The sequence below is a fragment of the Prunus dulcis genome, chromosome 1, assembly GCF_902201215.1.
Source record: "Prunus dulcis chromosome 1, ALMONDv2, whole genome shotgun sequence".
NCBI classification, from domain to species: domain Eukaryota; kingdom Viridiplantae; phylum Streptophyta; class Magnoliopsida; order Rosales; family Rosaceae; genus Prunus; species Prunus dulcis.
This window is the reverse complement of record NC_047650.1, coordinates 23,870,068-23,887,573: the sequence shown is the minus strand read 5'-3', so window position 1 is coordinate 23,887,573 and position 17,506 is coordinate 23,870,068. Positions and strand designations below refer to the sequence as shown.

The 17,506-nt window shown below is 37.6% G+C and overlaps 1 protein-coding gene across 1 annotated transcript; it reads left to right on the top strand.

The window, feature by feature from the left end:
• The first annotated feature begins 2,544 nt into the window (after positions 1 to 2,544).
• Positions 2,545 to 5,764, top strand: LOC117630599 (transcription factor BHLH089). Its single transcript, XM_034363304.1, has 6 exons — positions 2,545 to 3,394; positions 3,656 to 3,853; positions 4,022 to 4,087; positions 4,334 to 4,402; positions 4,508 to 4,579; positions 5,213 to 5,764. Exons 1-6 carry the CDS (start codon positions 3,062 to 3,064, stop codon positions 5,336 to 5,338), a joined length of 864 nt encoding a protein of 287 aa, XP_034219195.1. The 5' UTR covers positions 2,545 to 3,061; the 3' UTR covers positions 5,339 to 5,764.
• The last annotated feature ends 11,742 nt before the right edge of the window (positions 5,765 to 17,506 follow it).

Below are 17,506 nucleotides of genomic sequence, written 5' to 3'. Positions count from 1 at the left end.
ATAATCATCTACCAAAAGTTGTTAGTTAGTGTGGATCTTACAAAGTGTTGAAAGTCGACTATACGCGTATGGAGCAAAGCTCTTTTACCCCTTTGTAGTATCACATTATCATATGGTGTGCCACATCCACCCATGACTTAGTAGTTACTGTATACAACTGATATATATCCACCCAAAGGGCAAAAAAAGTCGGCAGAAATTTCAGAGTACAAGCATCTGGCATAAAATCGCAGGGGGAAGCTGGTAGACTCCTAGTTAAAACAAAACTCAATGGACGGCATTTACATTACCATTTATAGTAACTTTCCACATGCCATGCGATGCTGGACTGAATTAATTCCTCTATGTAACAGTAATTCTTAGAATTTAGCACGTGCTCTTTAACATCATGATGATACCACAGCGTAATCTGTCACAGTGGCGGAGCCAGGATTTCACATTAGAGGGGGCCCTTCACAAAAAAAATTAAAATAATTCGAATAGGAGTCCTCAAGCGCTAAATAGGTTAATAAGTTAATAATATCATTTCATACTAATTAATAATTTGTCCATCTATTACAATCATAATTGTCCTGAATTTCATATTTTAACATGGTCGAATATTAATCTCATAATCTACACTATTAAAGACTCAAAATTTAACAATTTATACTTCAACAGAGAGAAGAAATACAAAAAATGTTCATAAATCCCAATATTAAGATACCCTACTTAGACATGTAAAATGGGGGAAAGGGGAATTCACAAAGCTTAAATTAATCAAAAGAGGAAGAGAATGAGAAAAAAAATATAAAAAAATGAGTTTTTACTCCAAGAAGCAAACATATAAGTAAAAATATGAGAAAATAAAAAAATTGAGAGAGGGTCTGGGCCCACCCTAGTCCTTAGGTGGCTCCGCCACTGATCTACCATATCTACATGTCTTAAACGACAACGATGGAGCATATATACATATGTTTTTTTACATAAGTGATATTGGAAGAGATGATTTGAACACATTAAGGTTATTATTCTTAACTACTTAAGCTATAAGCCTCTTACCGATTGAATATATCATCATCATCTTATACGATATCAAGCTTTTCCCTTACTTTGCTGGTATCCATATCTATCGCATATCGGATATCAATCCCAAAGACGACAAAGCAGAGACCAGTATCACAATCAACACACGTGACAAAATAGATGAACTGCACATGTTGAATTTGTGCGAGTGTTTATCTAGAGAAAGAGCAACATATCCTTTCCTGCAAGTATGTATGCCTAACCACAATTGATATTAGAAAGGGGCAAAGGTTTGGCATATTCGTCATATCCATCCATCACTCTTCATTTTTAACAAATGAGAATTGCATATACCAAACTAGGTCACCGTCAGGCCAATGCCAGAGCCTTTGCCTTTTAATTTTTGCAGTACTGAACCACATATGCTAGCTGTTAAAGATAAGTGAATTAATAATAACACGTAGCATTCAGTTACACCAAAGAATTTCTAAAATTTAGTCATTTGAAGGGAAGTACTGCTGACAAGTGGTCCTGCGCACTTGTGCAACAGACAAGGAACTTACTAAGCTGTAGAGAAATGCGCATGAAATGAGAATCTTATTTTACCCAAAACGCAATGCCCAATATTTCGTGCATACATCCTTATTTGCACGTGGAGTTTACCAAAATGGAGTTTGGTGAGTGCCAAAATCGCTCTTACGGATTCTTTTTCCTACAAGCTTTTGAAGGGTAATGATTCTTTGTGAAAGTTATTTTCGGAATAGAAATTCAAATGCAATGAGATGAATAGAACAGCAATGAATGAAAAATATTGAGGCTTTACTCAAGTGGGTTTGGTTTAGTGAAAAATTGAACGGATTTGGCCACATATGTTGGGCGAATGTGATCAGGCTCCTCAATGAGGTCCCGAGTTAGATCATCCGCATATGTAACGAACCTCTTGAGGAGAACTTTTTCTTAATTCGTGTTCGGCTCAGAAAGATGACACTCATGCCACCTTTTCTTTTAACCAAAAAATAATAATATTGAGGCTTCCTAATTTCCTCCAACTTAATTAACTACAATTTAATGCGATTAGTTGGTTTGGGATTGGGACATCTAATTTCAGAAAAATAAAAGAGCAACATTTCCCTTTTGGGTAATAATGATCATGATAGGTAGGGGTGGGCCAAGCTTCCAAAAATGGTCCCATTCATCCCCTAACACACATCAAATCTAAAACCATGCTTAGTCAAATCTTAAATATTAATTAGACCCATAGCACACATCATAATCATAACAATGATTAAATTATTGCGAACCCACTAACCAACCTTTTAGGAAATCATAAGCTACCTTAATCAAACCTACACAAAAGCCCAATTTAATCTAACTCAGATAACCAAAATATCGTGACCCGAGATGGGAAACGAGAAGATAGTACTTTGAATTTGTACTTTAAGAAAACGTGAGCGCGACACCATCTTCTTTCATAACAGGAAAAAAAAAAAAAAAAAAAAACGTATCGTCCCCCACCGTCAATGCGGTTGACTGTACTTGTATTTAGATCCGACGGTGGAGAAGCGAGGCAGAGGTTTTACATAAGACTGGAAGAAGAGTGAGAGAGAAGGCAGGAAGAGGGCATGAAAAGAAAGGGACAGTGAAACGCTGGAGGCTCCGAGAAAAGCTCTCGCTGGAAGTGACTTGGTTTCGCAAGTCCCGAGGTCGCTGTCTATGAAAATAGTGTGTGTTGTGAAAATTGAAGGAAAGAGAAAGAAAGAGAAAACTAAAGGGAAAACTCACCAGTACGCAGTAGGCACAGTGCGCACCAACCTCCACTGTCCAAGGAGATCACGCAGAGCTTCTCTCTCTCTCTCTACCTCTTGCTATCCATTTCTAGCTTAAATGCTCTCACTTTCTCTCATCTTCTTTTCCGAAGCTACTACTTACTAAAAAACGCTCTCTTTCCCCTTCGCGGCTAAGATTTAACTTAATATTTGAATCCGGCGAATGCAAACATTTATTCCAACTCCAATTCAAATCCAAACCCGAACTTGAATCGGATCGGAGTGTGAAAATGGATCCGCCTACGCTCGTCAACGAGTGCTCCTTCTCGAATGCCAATGCGACGTCGTTTAATCTCTCGGAGATCTGGCAGTTCCCGATGAACGGCGGCGGCGCGAGCGGTGGGGATTCTGGAGGAGGAGGTGCGCTGGGGCTGCGGAGGCCGAACTTCGGTCAGAATTTCGCGCAGTTTGGGGACGTTTCGGGTGCGATTCGGGACGTCTTGGCCGGTAGTGATCCGAATCCGATGAGCTTGGACGTCAGAGGCAGCCACGGTGGCGGTGCCGCGAGGAAAAGGCTCGATGCAGAGGACGAGTCCCCCAAAAGCAGTGGCCATATTGGCGGGGTACGTCCTTCATTCAATATAATTCAATTGCTTAAACTCTGTTTAGCTTGCTGCTAATTATGATTTGGTTACTATTATTTGTGTTCGTTGATTTGTATTAACTTGAAGTATAAATGTACTATTTACTGTTTGCTACGTAAACTTCTTGAAAATTTCTAATCTATATATTTGTGATTGGAGCAAGGCTGTTTCTTTAATTGAACTATTTCTTAATTATATACGTATATGTTTTGTTCCAATTTTTTTTTTCTTTTCTGGCAGAGTGATTGCGATGGGAAAAGGCTTAAAACAGCAGCAAGAAGTAGAGATGAGACCTGTGAGTCGAAAGCCGAAGCAGAAACCAGTTCAGGGAAGCCGGTGGAACAAAGTACTCAGCCCCCCGATCCACCTAAGCAGGACTATATCCATGTGCGAGCTAGGAGGGGTCAAGCTACTGATAGCCACAGCCTTGCAGAAAGAGTAATTTACTTCAATTCTCTTAAACAAGTTGTGATGTTTTTAATTTAATTTGTTTTTTTATAAGTGATAATCATAATGCAGATGTATTGAATTTTAAGCAATGGAAATTGTATCTGCTATGTTGAGCTATTAAATGAGAGATACTGATTGGAACTTTGTGGTTGACAGGCCAGAAGAGAAAAGATAAGTGAGAGGATGAAAATTCTCCAAGATCTGGTCCCTGGTTGTAATAAGGTACGGTATGGCCGTCCTTAAAATAAATTTCATCTACTAGTCAACACCTAATTGCATGAAAATGTGTTAGAAATAGTTGGCAAGAAAATTTTCTTATTTTTTGTTTTAATTTATAATTTTTTCTCTTAGTCTGCAACCCAGTTAGACATCAGAACTAAACATGCTGCATCGATTGTATTGCGTTTAGTTTCAGCCTTTGCTTAACATGGTAGAAAACTGCTGATTAACGCAAGTTATCTAATTCAGGTTATTGGGAAAGCCTTGGTCCTTGATGAGATAATTAATTACATCCAATCACTACAGCGTCAGGTGGAGGTATGAATATTTTTCCAATTCATTACCGTCCATCATTTTTTACTATGAATTTTTCCCACATGTAATCTTACAATCGAGCCTTATCGATGTACGGGGATGTTGCAGTTCCTGTCAATGAAGCTTGAAGCAGTCAATACAAGAATGAACCCCGGAATTGAGGTGTTTCCTTCTAAAGATGTAAGTCCGTACATTCTGTATCTTGTTAGAGCTTGAAATTGCCCTGTCCTCACGTTTTTCTCTATTGGAATGCATCATAATAGGTAGTGCCATTTTGTTTGTTAGTTGCAACTTTTTCCCATATGCCATTGTATTATTGCGCATATCATGGTTGAAACTCTTTTTCCAGATAACGCAAGTCATCTAAACATGCACATGTCATCAATTTTCTATGTTTAGTCTTCTGTGGAAATTGGTAAAGTAAAACCAGAGCAAGAGGACAACCAAATTTCCCCGAGTACCTCTTTACTGTATGTGAGATTCTCCATCTATGTTGTTATCCATCGTTGTCCATTTTAATGAGGGAAAACCCAGATTTATATGTTTTGATAAGGTCTGTCAACATTGTTGGACCACAGATCCATTTTCTTCATATAACCTTGTTCAAAATAATGCATCCCTCCTTTCCTCTCCGTGTGTCGATCAATATAGAAAGTTGTAATTCTAACATGTGTGGATAGACAACGGTGTCCAGTTAGAGTCTTAGTTATAGGTAAAGTTTATGTTAGGTCAAGCAAAAAAATATGTGGGAGGTGATTCATTCCTCTATTTTATGAACTATCATTCTAGTAACAGATCAATTTATTGTTGCAGTTCGGTCAACAAACATTCGATACCTCTGCAATGGCATTTGGTACGCAACCTCCAAGGCAGTATAGTCGGGGGTCTTCACCAGAGTGGTTGCACATGCAGGTTGGTGGTGGTTTTGAAAGAACATAGCCTAGAACGTCCTCTTCGACCAGGAATAAAAGCATCAAGACAAATGCTTCATCCTCCTTCATTATCTGTTAAAAAAAGTATACCGCATTATGTTAAATCAAGGAAGATCTCCTCCTCATATCCTACATCAGAGCATGGAGTTGTGGTTTTGGCTGTCTACAGAAAGGCTGCTCAAACTTAGTTAAATTTACTAAACATCATCTCTCCATTTGTATGTGTTGTGGAAAATTGAACTTTTGAACTTGATATATCCTCTATAGCAGGCTACACATTCTTCTCCTTATAAATACCCAAACATAACCTCCGGAAAATGAGTAGCCTTCTTGCAAAAAGAATGCTGCTTGTTCTATATTTCAGATGCTCACCTCTTGTGTAAACTCTGTTTTAACATTGATTTATTATTAAAGCTGAAACTACCTTAAATAAGTGAAAATGACGCCTTTGCTTTCTACAAATCCATATTTACTTTGGTCTCATCTCACCTGATGCGGGCCCTTGTGGAGCTTCCCAAATGTTTATAAGCAATATTTTTTTTTCTTTTTTGAAACAGGAACAACGTTACAACAAAAGATCCACATGGGATTTGTAAACCATACAAGTCAAATTTCAAAAGATCTATGCAAACATCCTTAGGAAAATTGATTATGTTCTTGTGCCTGCATGATATTTTGAGACACAAATTTGGGGGGAAAGGAGGACATTGGACTTGGACTTGGACTTGGAAAATCAATTTTTGAAATCAAACTGAAGACTATTTAAAGCTCCTGTTTGAAATCATTTCAATTTCAGTTTTTAGTTTTCACTTTTTGTGCTATAGTGTAGAGGAAAAAGAGGGAGAATAGAAATGAGAATGAAAGTGGAGTTGGAATTAAGAGGGAAGATGAGAGAGGAGTAACAAAATTGAAAACTGAAATATATTTGAAATTGTTTCACTTTAAGTTTTTGTTTTCACTTTTGTTACTCCTCCATTCTCATCATTTTCTCAAATCTCATCCTCACACCCATTTTCACTCTCATCTTTTTCTATACTCTTAGCACAAAAAATGAAAGGGAATGCTAGCAACCTTCTCCTTTTTCCTCATGACATGTGTCATTTTCTTTACACTTAAAACATCAAACAACCTAACTTTTGTTTTCCATATTTACCATTATTTGATGTATTGACTTTACTTTAATTTATTATTATTTTTTTTTACAGCTTTCTTAATACTTAGTAAAAAAATATTATTTTAATTTATTAAATATTTTAAAAAATCAAAATAAAAAACCTATCTCAAGTCGTCCCCACCTTCTTCCCCAAAGCCCAGCACCTCCATCTTCCCCACCATCTCCTTAGTGCCACCCATCCCCACCCCACCTTCTCCTCACCACCTCCCCATACTCTCGCTCTTCTCTCACCCTCTTTTTCTCTCTTCCCTCAATCTCTCTTCAAACAAAACCAAGCCCCTGCAAGTTTTTGCTACGGTAAGAACACCCTCAAGGCCATGGCAAACATTGGCCATTATACTAAATTTGGGTTTGAGGACCATCACCAAGCACCAACAACAACAACAACCCAGCCCAAATTTAAAAATCTCACCTTATAGTTGCAAATTTTAATATGAGAAATAAACAAAATGATTTCGATATATTTTTATTTGGGTGGGAGATGTCATGTCATTATGGGGATGAATGTCTGGCTCTCTCAAAATGATGAGAGGGAGGGTTGGATTTGGGGCTGCAAGTCTGTGATTATTCGAAAAGAGAGAAAGTTGTTTAAAAAAAATTGAATGAATTAAACTAAACATACATCAAATAAGGGTAAATATGGAAAACAAAAGGCAGGTTGTTTGATGTATTATTGACATTATTTTAAGTGTAAATAAAATGACACATGTCATGAGGGAAATGAAGAATGTCAAAAAGAGAATGATGCTAGCCTTAAATGAAATAAAAACTAGGCTTATTTACTGTAGTACGCCTGAACTTCGGTCAAATCTCACTTAACCCCCCAAAGTTAAAATGGCCCACTTAACCTCCTTGACCGTGGTTTTGTGTTCCACTTTACCCCACCGTTAATGCCATTCAAAAGACCGTAAAAAATGCTAACGTGGCAGGGTCAATATGGTAAAAGCACTCACAGTGGCCAATTGCTGAGCGTACTTAGCATCCTAAGTGGCATAGTGGATCCCACAGGCATTGAAAATCTAAATCTAAGTGACTGAGATCGTAGATTATGGCAAAAGAAGAACCTTCTCAGTCGAAAGAATTTGGGGATTAGGGTTTGGAGTGTATAATCGAAAAGAGAGAGAGATTCAAAAAATTGAGAAGAAGTGAATATTGCAGAAGAGTCAAATCAGAAGAATCGACATCTTGGCATTGTGCAAATATAGGAGAGATTGAAAAGGACAATGACAGTGCTAAGAGAGAAAGTAGGTTCTCAACCCGAGTACGGTAAGTGGCCCTTTGCTTTTGAAATGGAATCGACGAAAGCAAGAGATTTACAGAGTGTGGTCCAAGTTTAAGCTTCTTTATTATCTGCTTGCTTTGTTGGGTCGGGTCCAAAGGCGTTGAGTTTGATTAGCCTAGAATAAAAATTGTTGTGGGCCCTATGTCCTACATCAGGTAGAATGGTAAAATCTCCAAACCTCAATGAGTGGTGGTCAGAGTCTTAAATATCGTTTTTTTGAATGGGCGATATTATAGCACGTATCCATTTAAATATCGTCAATATTTTTGTGATAATGTCGGAGGCGATAATTTCCTACTCGTTCATGCTCTATTTGGGTATTATATGGCGATATTATCGTGATATGAAACTGAAAAATAAATGAAAATTGTTGAGAAATGGCGGTTTTGCGCACAAGGGGACTTGAACCCCTCTCTCTCTAATCCTCCTAGAGAGCCTTATCCAACATGCTACGGACGAGTTTGTTAATAAAGCTATGACGTGTAATATTTATATGGTCTTTAGAATTTATGCAAGCTAATATTATCTAGAATAAATTTTCATTTAAAAAAAAATCCCTAATGATAAATTTAGGCATATGTTTAATGTTATTTATTATTTTATTATGGAGTTGTATTTTTTTAGGTTATATATTATGGAGTTGTATTATTATTCACTATTGAGTTTTAATATTGTTCATTATATGTGATACTAAGTTTTAACAAATTCTTTCTATGTGGTACTAAGTTACTCATATATTTTTTGTTTTTGTTTTTTGTTTTCCAAGCTCATATATCTTATCATATGTAATATATTGTAGTAAATTATTATAACTGGTGTGTTTAATTTTCTTTCACTAATTACTTCATATTTTCTAAAGACACAGTGTTTGTCAGGTCGCTACATAATCAACTTAAATCACTCAAACCCACCATGCCATGCATTTTATTCCAATTTTTTGTGATAAAATAATAGATAATTGACTAAATAAACATCCTCTAAAGTTACAATAAAAATTTTCAAGTTTTTCTCACAATTTCTGTGATTTTTATTCAATTTTTATTGATATTGATATTTCCATCAATATATCCGTGTTTTTGGACCATCGATATTTCCGAAACTCTCGATACTTTAGACCTTGGTGGTGGTTTTATGTTGGGGGTCTGTTGATTATTTGGACTGGTGTCTTCTGGGCTACATAAATTTGTTAGCGATATATGTGTATGCAAAAGAGCTTTGCTACCATGACCAAGTGGTTGTGATAGGGATACAAAATGGTAAAAAAGTGTGTATAGATAGTGATGCTCAGCTATTTGATTGGTGTCATTTGGTGCTCCTAGCTTTGAAAGAGTTATTGTAATTTACTTGGAACACCCCACTGTTATTAATGTGGATGAATCTGCAGTGGCCTGGAGGAGAGGGGTCCTATTGCAAGAAACCTAACTGTTGAATTTGAACATAAAGGTGAGAGTGATGAACAATCTAGTTATGAGGGTATGTATGAGGAGGATGAGGATGATGGCATTGTTGTTGATGAGGCTATAAATGTGGAGGATGGGGGTGATGACATTGCTGTTAATGTGAAGGATGAGGGTGATGAAGGTATTGTTCCTGAGGGTATAAATGTGGCTGAGGAGGGTGATGAAGGTACTATTCTTGAGAGTACAAATGTGGAGGAGGAGGGTGATGAAGGTACTGTTCTTGAGGGTATAAATATGGAGGATGAGACTATATATGAAAAGGGTGAGAATGACAAAAAGGCTTAAAATGAGAGTGAAGACAGTCAAGAACATGAGGAAAACCCTGAATTTTATGACAGTGCTTATGAGCAAAGTGAAGATGAACAATGCTTGCTGGAGAATGATGATAAAGCATTTGACAACTATGTTGACCACAATGCTCCAGATATTGGATAGTAGCTCATGTGATGAGGTTAATATGCCTATGAGAAAAAAAAAAGAAAAAAAGAAGAAGAGGAAACTGCCCAAGTTTGAAGGCCTGACACAGATTTGAGTATCCGAATCTTTAAGCTTGGTCTAAGATTTCCCAGTGTCTATGTATTTAGGAAAGTAGTGAGAAACTATTCAGTATTCAACAGAAGGAAGATTAAGTTCTCCAAGAATGATAAAGATAAGGTTAGAGGAGCTTTTAAGGAAATTGTGAATGAAGATCTATGTGTCATAGCTTCAAAATCACAGATATACAGAGCAAGGCAAAAGGCAACTGCTGTAAGTGAGAGGACTTACACAAAACATTTTGAGTCTTTTTGGGATTATGTTGAGGAACTAAAAAGGACAAATGTGGGAATTGCTGTAAATATTAAGTCCAATTTTGGAGGGTGACAAATCCATATTTGAAAGGATTTATATATGTTTCACAGCTACAAAGAAAGGGTTTATTAATGCTTTGAGGCCAGTTGTTGGTTTGGATGCTTGTCACATCAAAGGGCAACACCCTGGGCAATTACTCTATGTTGTTGGTGTTGATCCTAACAACGACATGTATCCAATAGCTTATACAGTGGCAGAGGCTGAGAATTATGCAACTTGGAGTTAGTTTTTGGAACTCTTAGCTGTTGATCTCGGCATTGAAAATAGAAATGAGTATGTGTTCATTATAAATAGACAAAATGACTTAATTGATGTAGTGGGTGACATGTTCCCAAACTCTGAGCATAGGCATTGCTTTAAACATCTACATGCCAATTTTATACTTGCTGGCCATAGAGGATTAGTTATGAAACAATATATGGAGGCTGCTGCAAGAAGTACAACTATACATTGTTTTCAAGCAGAGATGAAAAAGCACCAAAATTTGTCAAGACCATCTTTTGATTGGTTGGCAAGGCTTGATCCAATGCAGTGGTGTAGATCTCACTTCAGAACACACTCAAAGTATGACATTCTCTTGAATAACATGTGTGAGGCATTCAACAGGTCTATTCTTGATGCTAGAGACAAGCCTATTATAACAATGCTTGAGAGGATCAGGTATTATATCATGTTATTGATGGCAAGTAAAAGAGAAGCTATGGAGAAATGGGCTCATGATGTGGGCCAAGAGTTTTTGCAACTCTTGATAAGCTTAAGAAGCAGTCAGCCTGGTGCATTCCAAGGCTTGCTAGGGAGAGCAAATATGACAGGACCCGCCCCTGAATTTCCCGAAAATCGAAGCGGACCCCGTCTTTGTTCCAACATCTTCCTGATGCCAGGCCCACTTACTAGGAAAACGAGACTTTCTACCAAAATTTTGGCAGAGTCTCCCCTGTAATTAAGCAAACCCAACAAAAATTTCAACCTGCAACACACATAAAATAAAAATCCCAACTAGCAGCATGCTTTCATAATTCAACAAGTCATACTAAAATGGCCTCTGGCCTCACAAGTAAAATCTACCATGGGCGATAACAGAGCATCTACTGAATTTAGATTACAAGAACAGTTGAGTAGAAGAAATTACTCAATTCCTAACTAGGAAGATTCACAGTTCGAGCCTCGAACACCACTTGCACGCTTCCTGGAGCGACTACTGACTGGGGGGCGCAAAACAGAAAACATGTGAGTGGACAAAAACTAGATTTGCAGTTAAAACAATATAGTAACCCCACCGTGTAAAAATAATGCTCAAGTCATGCAGGTTCACAATTCAATATTTAATTACTCAAAACATGATTCATTTAAAACTTTTCAAAATACAAATCATCTCCTTCATAAACCCCATTCTCTCAAATTTACAACTCCTGCCAAACCACTGAAAAACTCTAATTCTTCACTCACTCAACTATACATATACATATAATATATATATATATATATATATATAAATATAAATATAACTATACATAGCTATATGATATACCCATCACACTACCTAGGTACCGGGGAAACAATCCGACTAGGGGATCGTTTGACTAATCTGCAGGATTTCCAGGTGCTATCCTGTGTCTAGGGATGAGCGGTCCAACCGGGGGACGAAACTCCAAAGCTCCAACACCGGAACATCCAACGCCATGTGTAGCTCCCAAACTATGTCCTACGAGCGCAGACTGGATCATCACACACCGGAATATCCAACGCCATGGGTGATGACCCTAAACACTATACAAGTCTTTCCATACGCCGGAACATCCAACGCCGCATATGAAAAGTGTCTCACACGCCGGAACATCCAACGCCGCGAGTGAGATGGGTAACCTATTCTTCATACACGCCGGAACATCCAACGCCGCGTGTGGAAAGTCTAATAACTGGGGAAGGTACTTACATAGTGTAATCATACAACTTCTCTCAACCACCCCTCATAATCAAGTTCTTCCACAACACCCTTCAACAACCCAAGTATCTCGTCTATAGAGAATATATATATATATATAGTTCCCCACAACCCTTATAAAAATACACTCTCAATACCCAAAATGCCAAACTCACAATATATTGCCAAAGTGCTATACAACATCAAATTCATCTCATGAATATAATATATTCAATAAGCCATAAAAACATTATGCAAAATCCTTCATCAATAAAACCATGCATATGATTGAAAACAAAGTCCACTCACAAATATTCCCACGCTGCTTGACTACGTGAGGGTCCTGCCTGCTAAGTACGTGCAGTCGAAACACCTATTTCGAGATATGAACCTTTAATTAATATAAAATTACATCGAAGCGGAAATCACAAATTAAATGCTTAAATCCCCAAATTCCCAATACGTGCACGTTGAAGAAGGTATCCTAAGGTCCGATTACAGGTTTAGGAATCGTTCACGATTTGACGGTTATCGCTAACCCGCAAACTTTGCATTATTGAATCGGAACATCCGGGGCTCCGATTCATAATCCGTGAAGTCCCATACAGTCATAGGAATACCTAGAACAACATATTTTAATTCGGAAAAGATCTAACAGTCGGAACCTATCGAACCCGGATAACGCACAATATGCGAAAATCCGTTCGATAGTCAAACGACGTCCGAATTGAGATTCGCGAATTCCTATGCACTCGTGATAACCTATGGATCTCATCCGGTTAAATTGCATCTTCACCAACCTCACCCACGCGCCGCCGCACGTGCCTGCAGCGCGTGGGTGTGTAGAGTAATTCTGGTGACGGAAAAACTCGACACCCGAGCTCACCTTTCTTATCCTAGCTTCTACTCAAGGTCAGGAGCACTTCATTCAACTACGGGAAGGTCCAATTCGGGCGGCAACTGGCCGGAATTTCACTTTGAAATCCGGCCAAAACCTAGGTTTTCTAATCCATTTTCTAGACAACAAATCGGTCCAAACCTATACAACAATCAGCTAGAACTCGGAAAATGGTTGAGAAACCATACCTCACTCACTGGGTTTGGGTGACGGAGGTTGCGGCGCGACGACGGGAAATCTCCTGTTCAAACCAGTCGAGCTCGTGGCCGGAGTTCGTAGTTTTCGACAGGGAAAACCTGCTAGCCTTGATCGGGACGTCGAGACGAGTCGATCGGGACAAGTGGCGTACCTGACCGTGGCCGGTGCAGAGAGAACCAAAGAGAGAGAGTCGGTGTCGGGGAGAGAGAGTCGAGCGCACGCGAGAAGAGAGAGAGAGCTGAGGTGAAAAATCTGATTTTTATCAAAATTTTTGAAATATTTACAAGTTTGCCGCTGATAATGTTTTGATCGTAACTTTTTCGTTACAACTCCGATTCAAGCCTACCGCGTGTCTACGAATTCGTATCAGTACCACCTACCCAAAAATACCATTCATGGTCCTAAAATCCTTTCGGATAAGAAAATGACCAATTTACCCCTATCCCAAGGGTAAATTCGTAATTTATTTTAAATCAATTAAAATAGACACTTAATTTGGAGTCGGGGTGTTACAAAATATGAGGTTAAGTGTTTTGGAGGCACTCAGGTGATAGTTGATTTGAGAAACATAAGTTGTTCATGTAGGCAATGGATCTAACTGGGATCCCATCTAAGCATGCTTGTGCTGCCATTGGGCAGTTGAATGACAATCACATCAGCTATGTACATGATTATTACAAAAAAGAGGCTTTCATGAAAGCTTACAGACCCATGGTTCATTCAATGGCAACCCAAGACTTGTGGGCTAAAACAAATTTCCCAACTTTGCTGCCACCTAAGTATCATAAGCAACTAGGGAGGCCAAAGAAAACCAGGGAAAACTCAACCATTGAACCATCTCCAAGCTCTAATCCTAAAGCTAAACACTTGTCAAGGTATAATTTGGAAATCAAGTGTTTTATATGTAATCAACCTGGCCATAATAAGAGTAAATGTTCAAGGGTAAATGAAGCAGGGAGTAGCAGCCAGGTATATTCAAAGCATTTGATTGTAAAAGTTCTGTATGTTTGGCATTCTGATATGGATTCATATGTGATGTTTGTTGGCCAGGTACCATCACAAAGGCAAAAGAAGACAGCCCCTCAAGGCAACACCTCAACTCAGAGAATTACAAGACAATCGAGGCAGAAATGAGCATCATCTTCTACACAATCAAGGCAAAAACAACCATTAAGTTGGGTTTCTTTTATTTAAGTAATATTATGAAACTCTTCATTTGTAGATATTGATCCAAAAGAAATCTTGTTAATCTAACCCTGCCACAATTTTCAGATCATATCAAAGGCTAAAAAAAGGACCAATCATCACTAAACATCTTCTTAGTCTAACCAAGCTCCTCAACCTTCTCACCAACCAGCTCAACCATCTCACCAACCAGCTCAACCATATCAAGCATCTCAGTTTCAACAAGCCTTTCAAGCATCTCAGTTTGAACAAGTCTATCAAGCTTCTCAGTTTGAGCAAGCATCTCAAGCTTCTGTGTTTGAATAAGCCTCCCAGTCTCAAGAACTAAATTCATCTTAGCCTTTACAAGCTTCCCCATAAAGGAAAGTTAGGTTTAAGTCTCCAGCTAAGAGAAAAGCATTATTGGCAAATTTCAGCCATGGAGATATTGAAAATCTCTGCTTTGTTTTTATGTTTTGTTGTGTCTTGGTGAACACATATGTTTTTGGGTAGAAACTGTCTGTTTGGTATTTTATTGTCTACTTTGTTTTTGGGTACAAACTATTTGGCATTGATGGATATCACATGTGCATATTCAGTCTTTTGTATTTTATTTTGGCATTGCCATGGATTAAACATGTGCTTACAAAGTCTTTCTTTTGAGTTATGTACATGATTATGTACAAGACTATGTACAATTTATGTACAAGTTACTAAACATCATCTCTCCATTTGTATGTGTGTTGGAAAATTGAATGTTTTAACTTGATATATCCTCTATAGCAGGCTATACATTCTTCTCCTTATAAATACTCAAACATAACCTCTGGAAAATGAGTAGCCTTCTTGCAAAAAGAATGCTACTTGTTCTATATTTCAGATGCTCACCTCTTGTGTAAACTCTGTTTTAACATTGATTTATTATTAAGCTGAAACTACCCTAAATAAGTGAAAATGATGCATTCACTTCATGCAATTCCATATTGACCTTGGTCTCATCTCATCCCTGGATGCAGACCTTTGTGGAGCTTCCTCAATGGGTTGGGCTTTTTTGGACAGATAACATTGTAAATGTTTATAAGCAATAATTTTTTTTTTTTTTTTGAAACAAGAACAAATTTACAGCAAAAAATCCACATGAGATTTGTAAACCATAGAAGTCAAATTTCAAAAGATCTATGAAAACATCCTTAGGGAAATTGATTATGTTCTTGTGCCTGCATGATATTTTGAGACACAAATTTGAGGGGAAAGGAGGACATCGGACTTGGACTTGGAAAATCGGTTTTTGAAATCAAACTGAAGACTATTTAAAGTATCCGTTTGAAATAATTTCAATTTTAGTTTTTAATTTTCACTTTTTGTGCTAGAGTATAGAGGAAAAAGAGGAAGAATGAAAGTGAGAATAAAAGTGTTGATGAGAGAGGAGGATATGAGGGAGGGGTAATAAAATTGAAAACTGGAATATATTTGAAATTGTTTTCACTTTTGTTACTTCCCCCTCCCATCCTCCCTTCTCATCATCTTCTCAAATCTCATCCTCACACCCATTTTCACTCTCATTTTCCTATACTCTAGCACAAAAAATGAAAAATGAAAAATGAAAAATGAAAAATGAAAAATGAAAAATAAAAAATGAAAAATGAAAAACAAAAATAAAAACAAAATAATTATCAAACAGGCCTTATCCATAAAATGCATTAAATCTTTAATTATAAAAGGTATTGAAGTTTAAAATGCACCTTAGAGCAGCTCAAGCGCTGCATGCAAACCGGGCAGGAGGCCCCCCGAGCAAGCCCAAAACCGCTTCAGCGTGAGAGAAGAGGCCCGGGCAAGCCCAAGAGCAGGTTTCGCCCTAGGCTTCAGCACGAGGGCGGTGACGTCAGCGAGCGGGAATTCAAATTTTCACGCGCCAACGGTAAAAAAATTTGACTTCCGCTCGCTGACGTCATCCCTGACAGAATCTAACAGGCATGCGCCACGTGTCGCAACCCGGACGCTCCAATCCGACGGTCCTATTTTTTTGGCTAAAAAAATTGCAAAAAAATTCAAAAAAATACAAAAAAATTCTGAATTTTTTTAAAAAAAAACCAAAAAATTCTAGATTTTTTTCCATATAAATACCTAATAATTTTATTCACTTTCCACACTAAATCTTGATACAATTTCTTCTCCTTCCAATATTTTTTACTCTCCACTCACATTATTCACTTTCCACACCAATTCTTCATACAAACTCTTCTCCTTCCAATATTTTTTACTCTCCACTCACATTTTTCTACTACTTTCCATTTGTATCAAAAAAAAAAAGGCATATTCTGTCGAAGCTGGAGGCGCGTGGACAACTCAAGAAGATATTGCGTTGTGTCAGTCTTGGGTGATCGTTAGTCATTGCCTTGTCTCGGGCAATGAGATGAAGTTCCCTCATATGTAGAGTAAAATTCATGGAGAAATGAAGGAATAGATAAGAGATGGTGTGAGAGGTATGAGTAGATAGTGTAGTTTTATAGAGGGATTCATAAGATAGAGATGACACGTGACACAATTTTAGAGGGTGAAAATCTTATCTTGAATTTGAGATTATAATTTTTTAAAAATATCTGAAAATCTTATTTGACATGGGACACGTGACACAATTTTAGAGGGTGAAAATCTTATTTGAAATATGAGATTATAATTTTTTTAAATATATGAAAATCTTATCTGACATGGGACACGTGGCACAATTTTAGAGAGTGAAAATCTTATTTGAAATATGAGATAATAATTTTTTTAATGAATATTCGAAAAGTTTATCTGGAATAAGACACATGGCAACCGAGATTCTCATCCGAAAATCTTTTCTGAAAAATGATGGACATATGGTAACCAAAAATCTTATCCGAAAATTTAATTACAAAAAATTATCAAAATTAATGGTTTAAAGTATAAAAAAAATAGAAAATAAAGTACAATGAATAGTAATTGCCTTAGCCCTTTGGGGTGGAACCACAAATGACAAGGCTGCCACTATTCACATGAATAGTGACAGCCCTTACTCTTGCCTTAGCCCTTTGGGATGAAGATGCTCTTATAACGGAAAACTGGGACCTTCATTTGTGTATGTCTTTTTAGTCTCAGCCATTTTTCTTTGGGTAAAAAAGAAGTGAGAGAACAAAAATGTTCCCGGCTGCAAAAACCTAACGTCATGGTATGGTAGTAGTTATAACTTTATAAGGCCGTCAACCGC

Excerpts from the sequence above, each read along its gene's own strand:
- LOC117630599 (XM_034363304.1), top strand. The coding sequence starts at position 3,062 with ATGGATCCGCCTACGCTCGTCAACGAGTGCTCCTTCTCGAATGCCAAT. Across the intron at positions 3,395-3,655 it reads GCAGTGGCCATATTGGCGGG|AGTGATTGCGATGGGAAAAG; the intron begins GTACGTCCTTCA and ends CTTTTCTGGCAG. Across the intron at positions 4,088-4,333 it reads TGGTCCCTGGTTGTAATAAG|GTTATTGGGAAAGCCTTGGT; the intron begins GTACGGTATGGC and ends TATCTAATTCAG.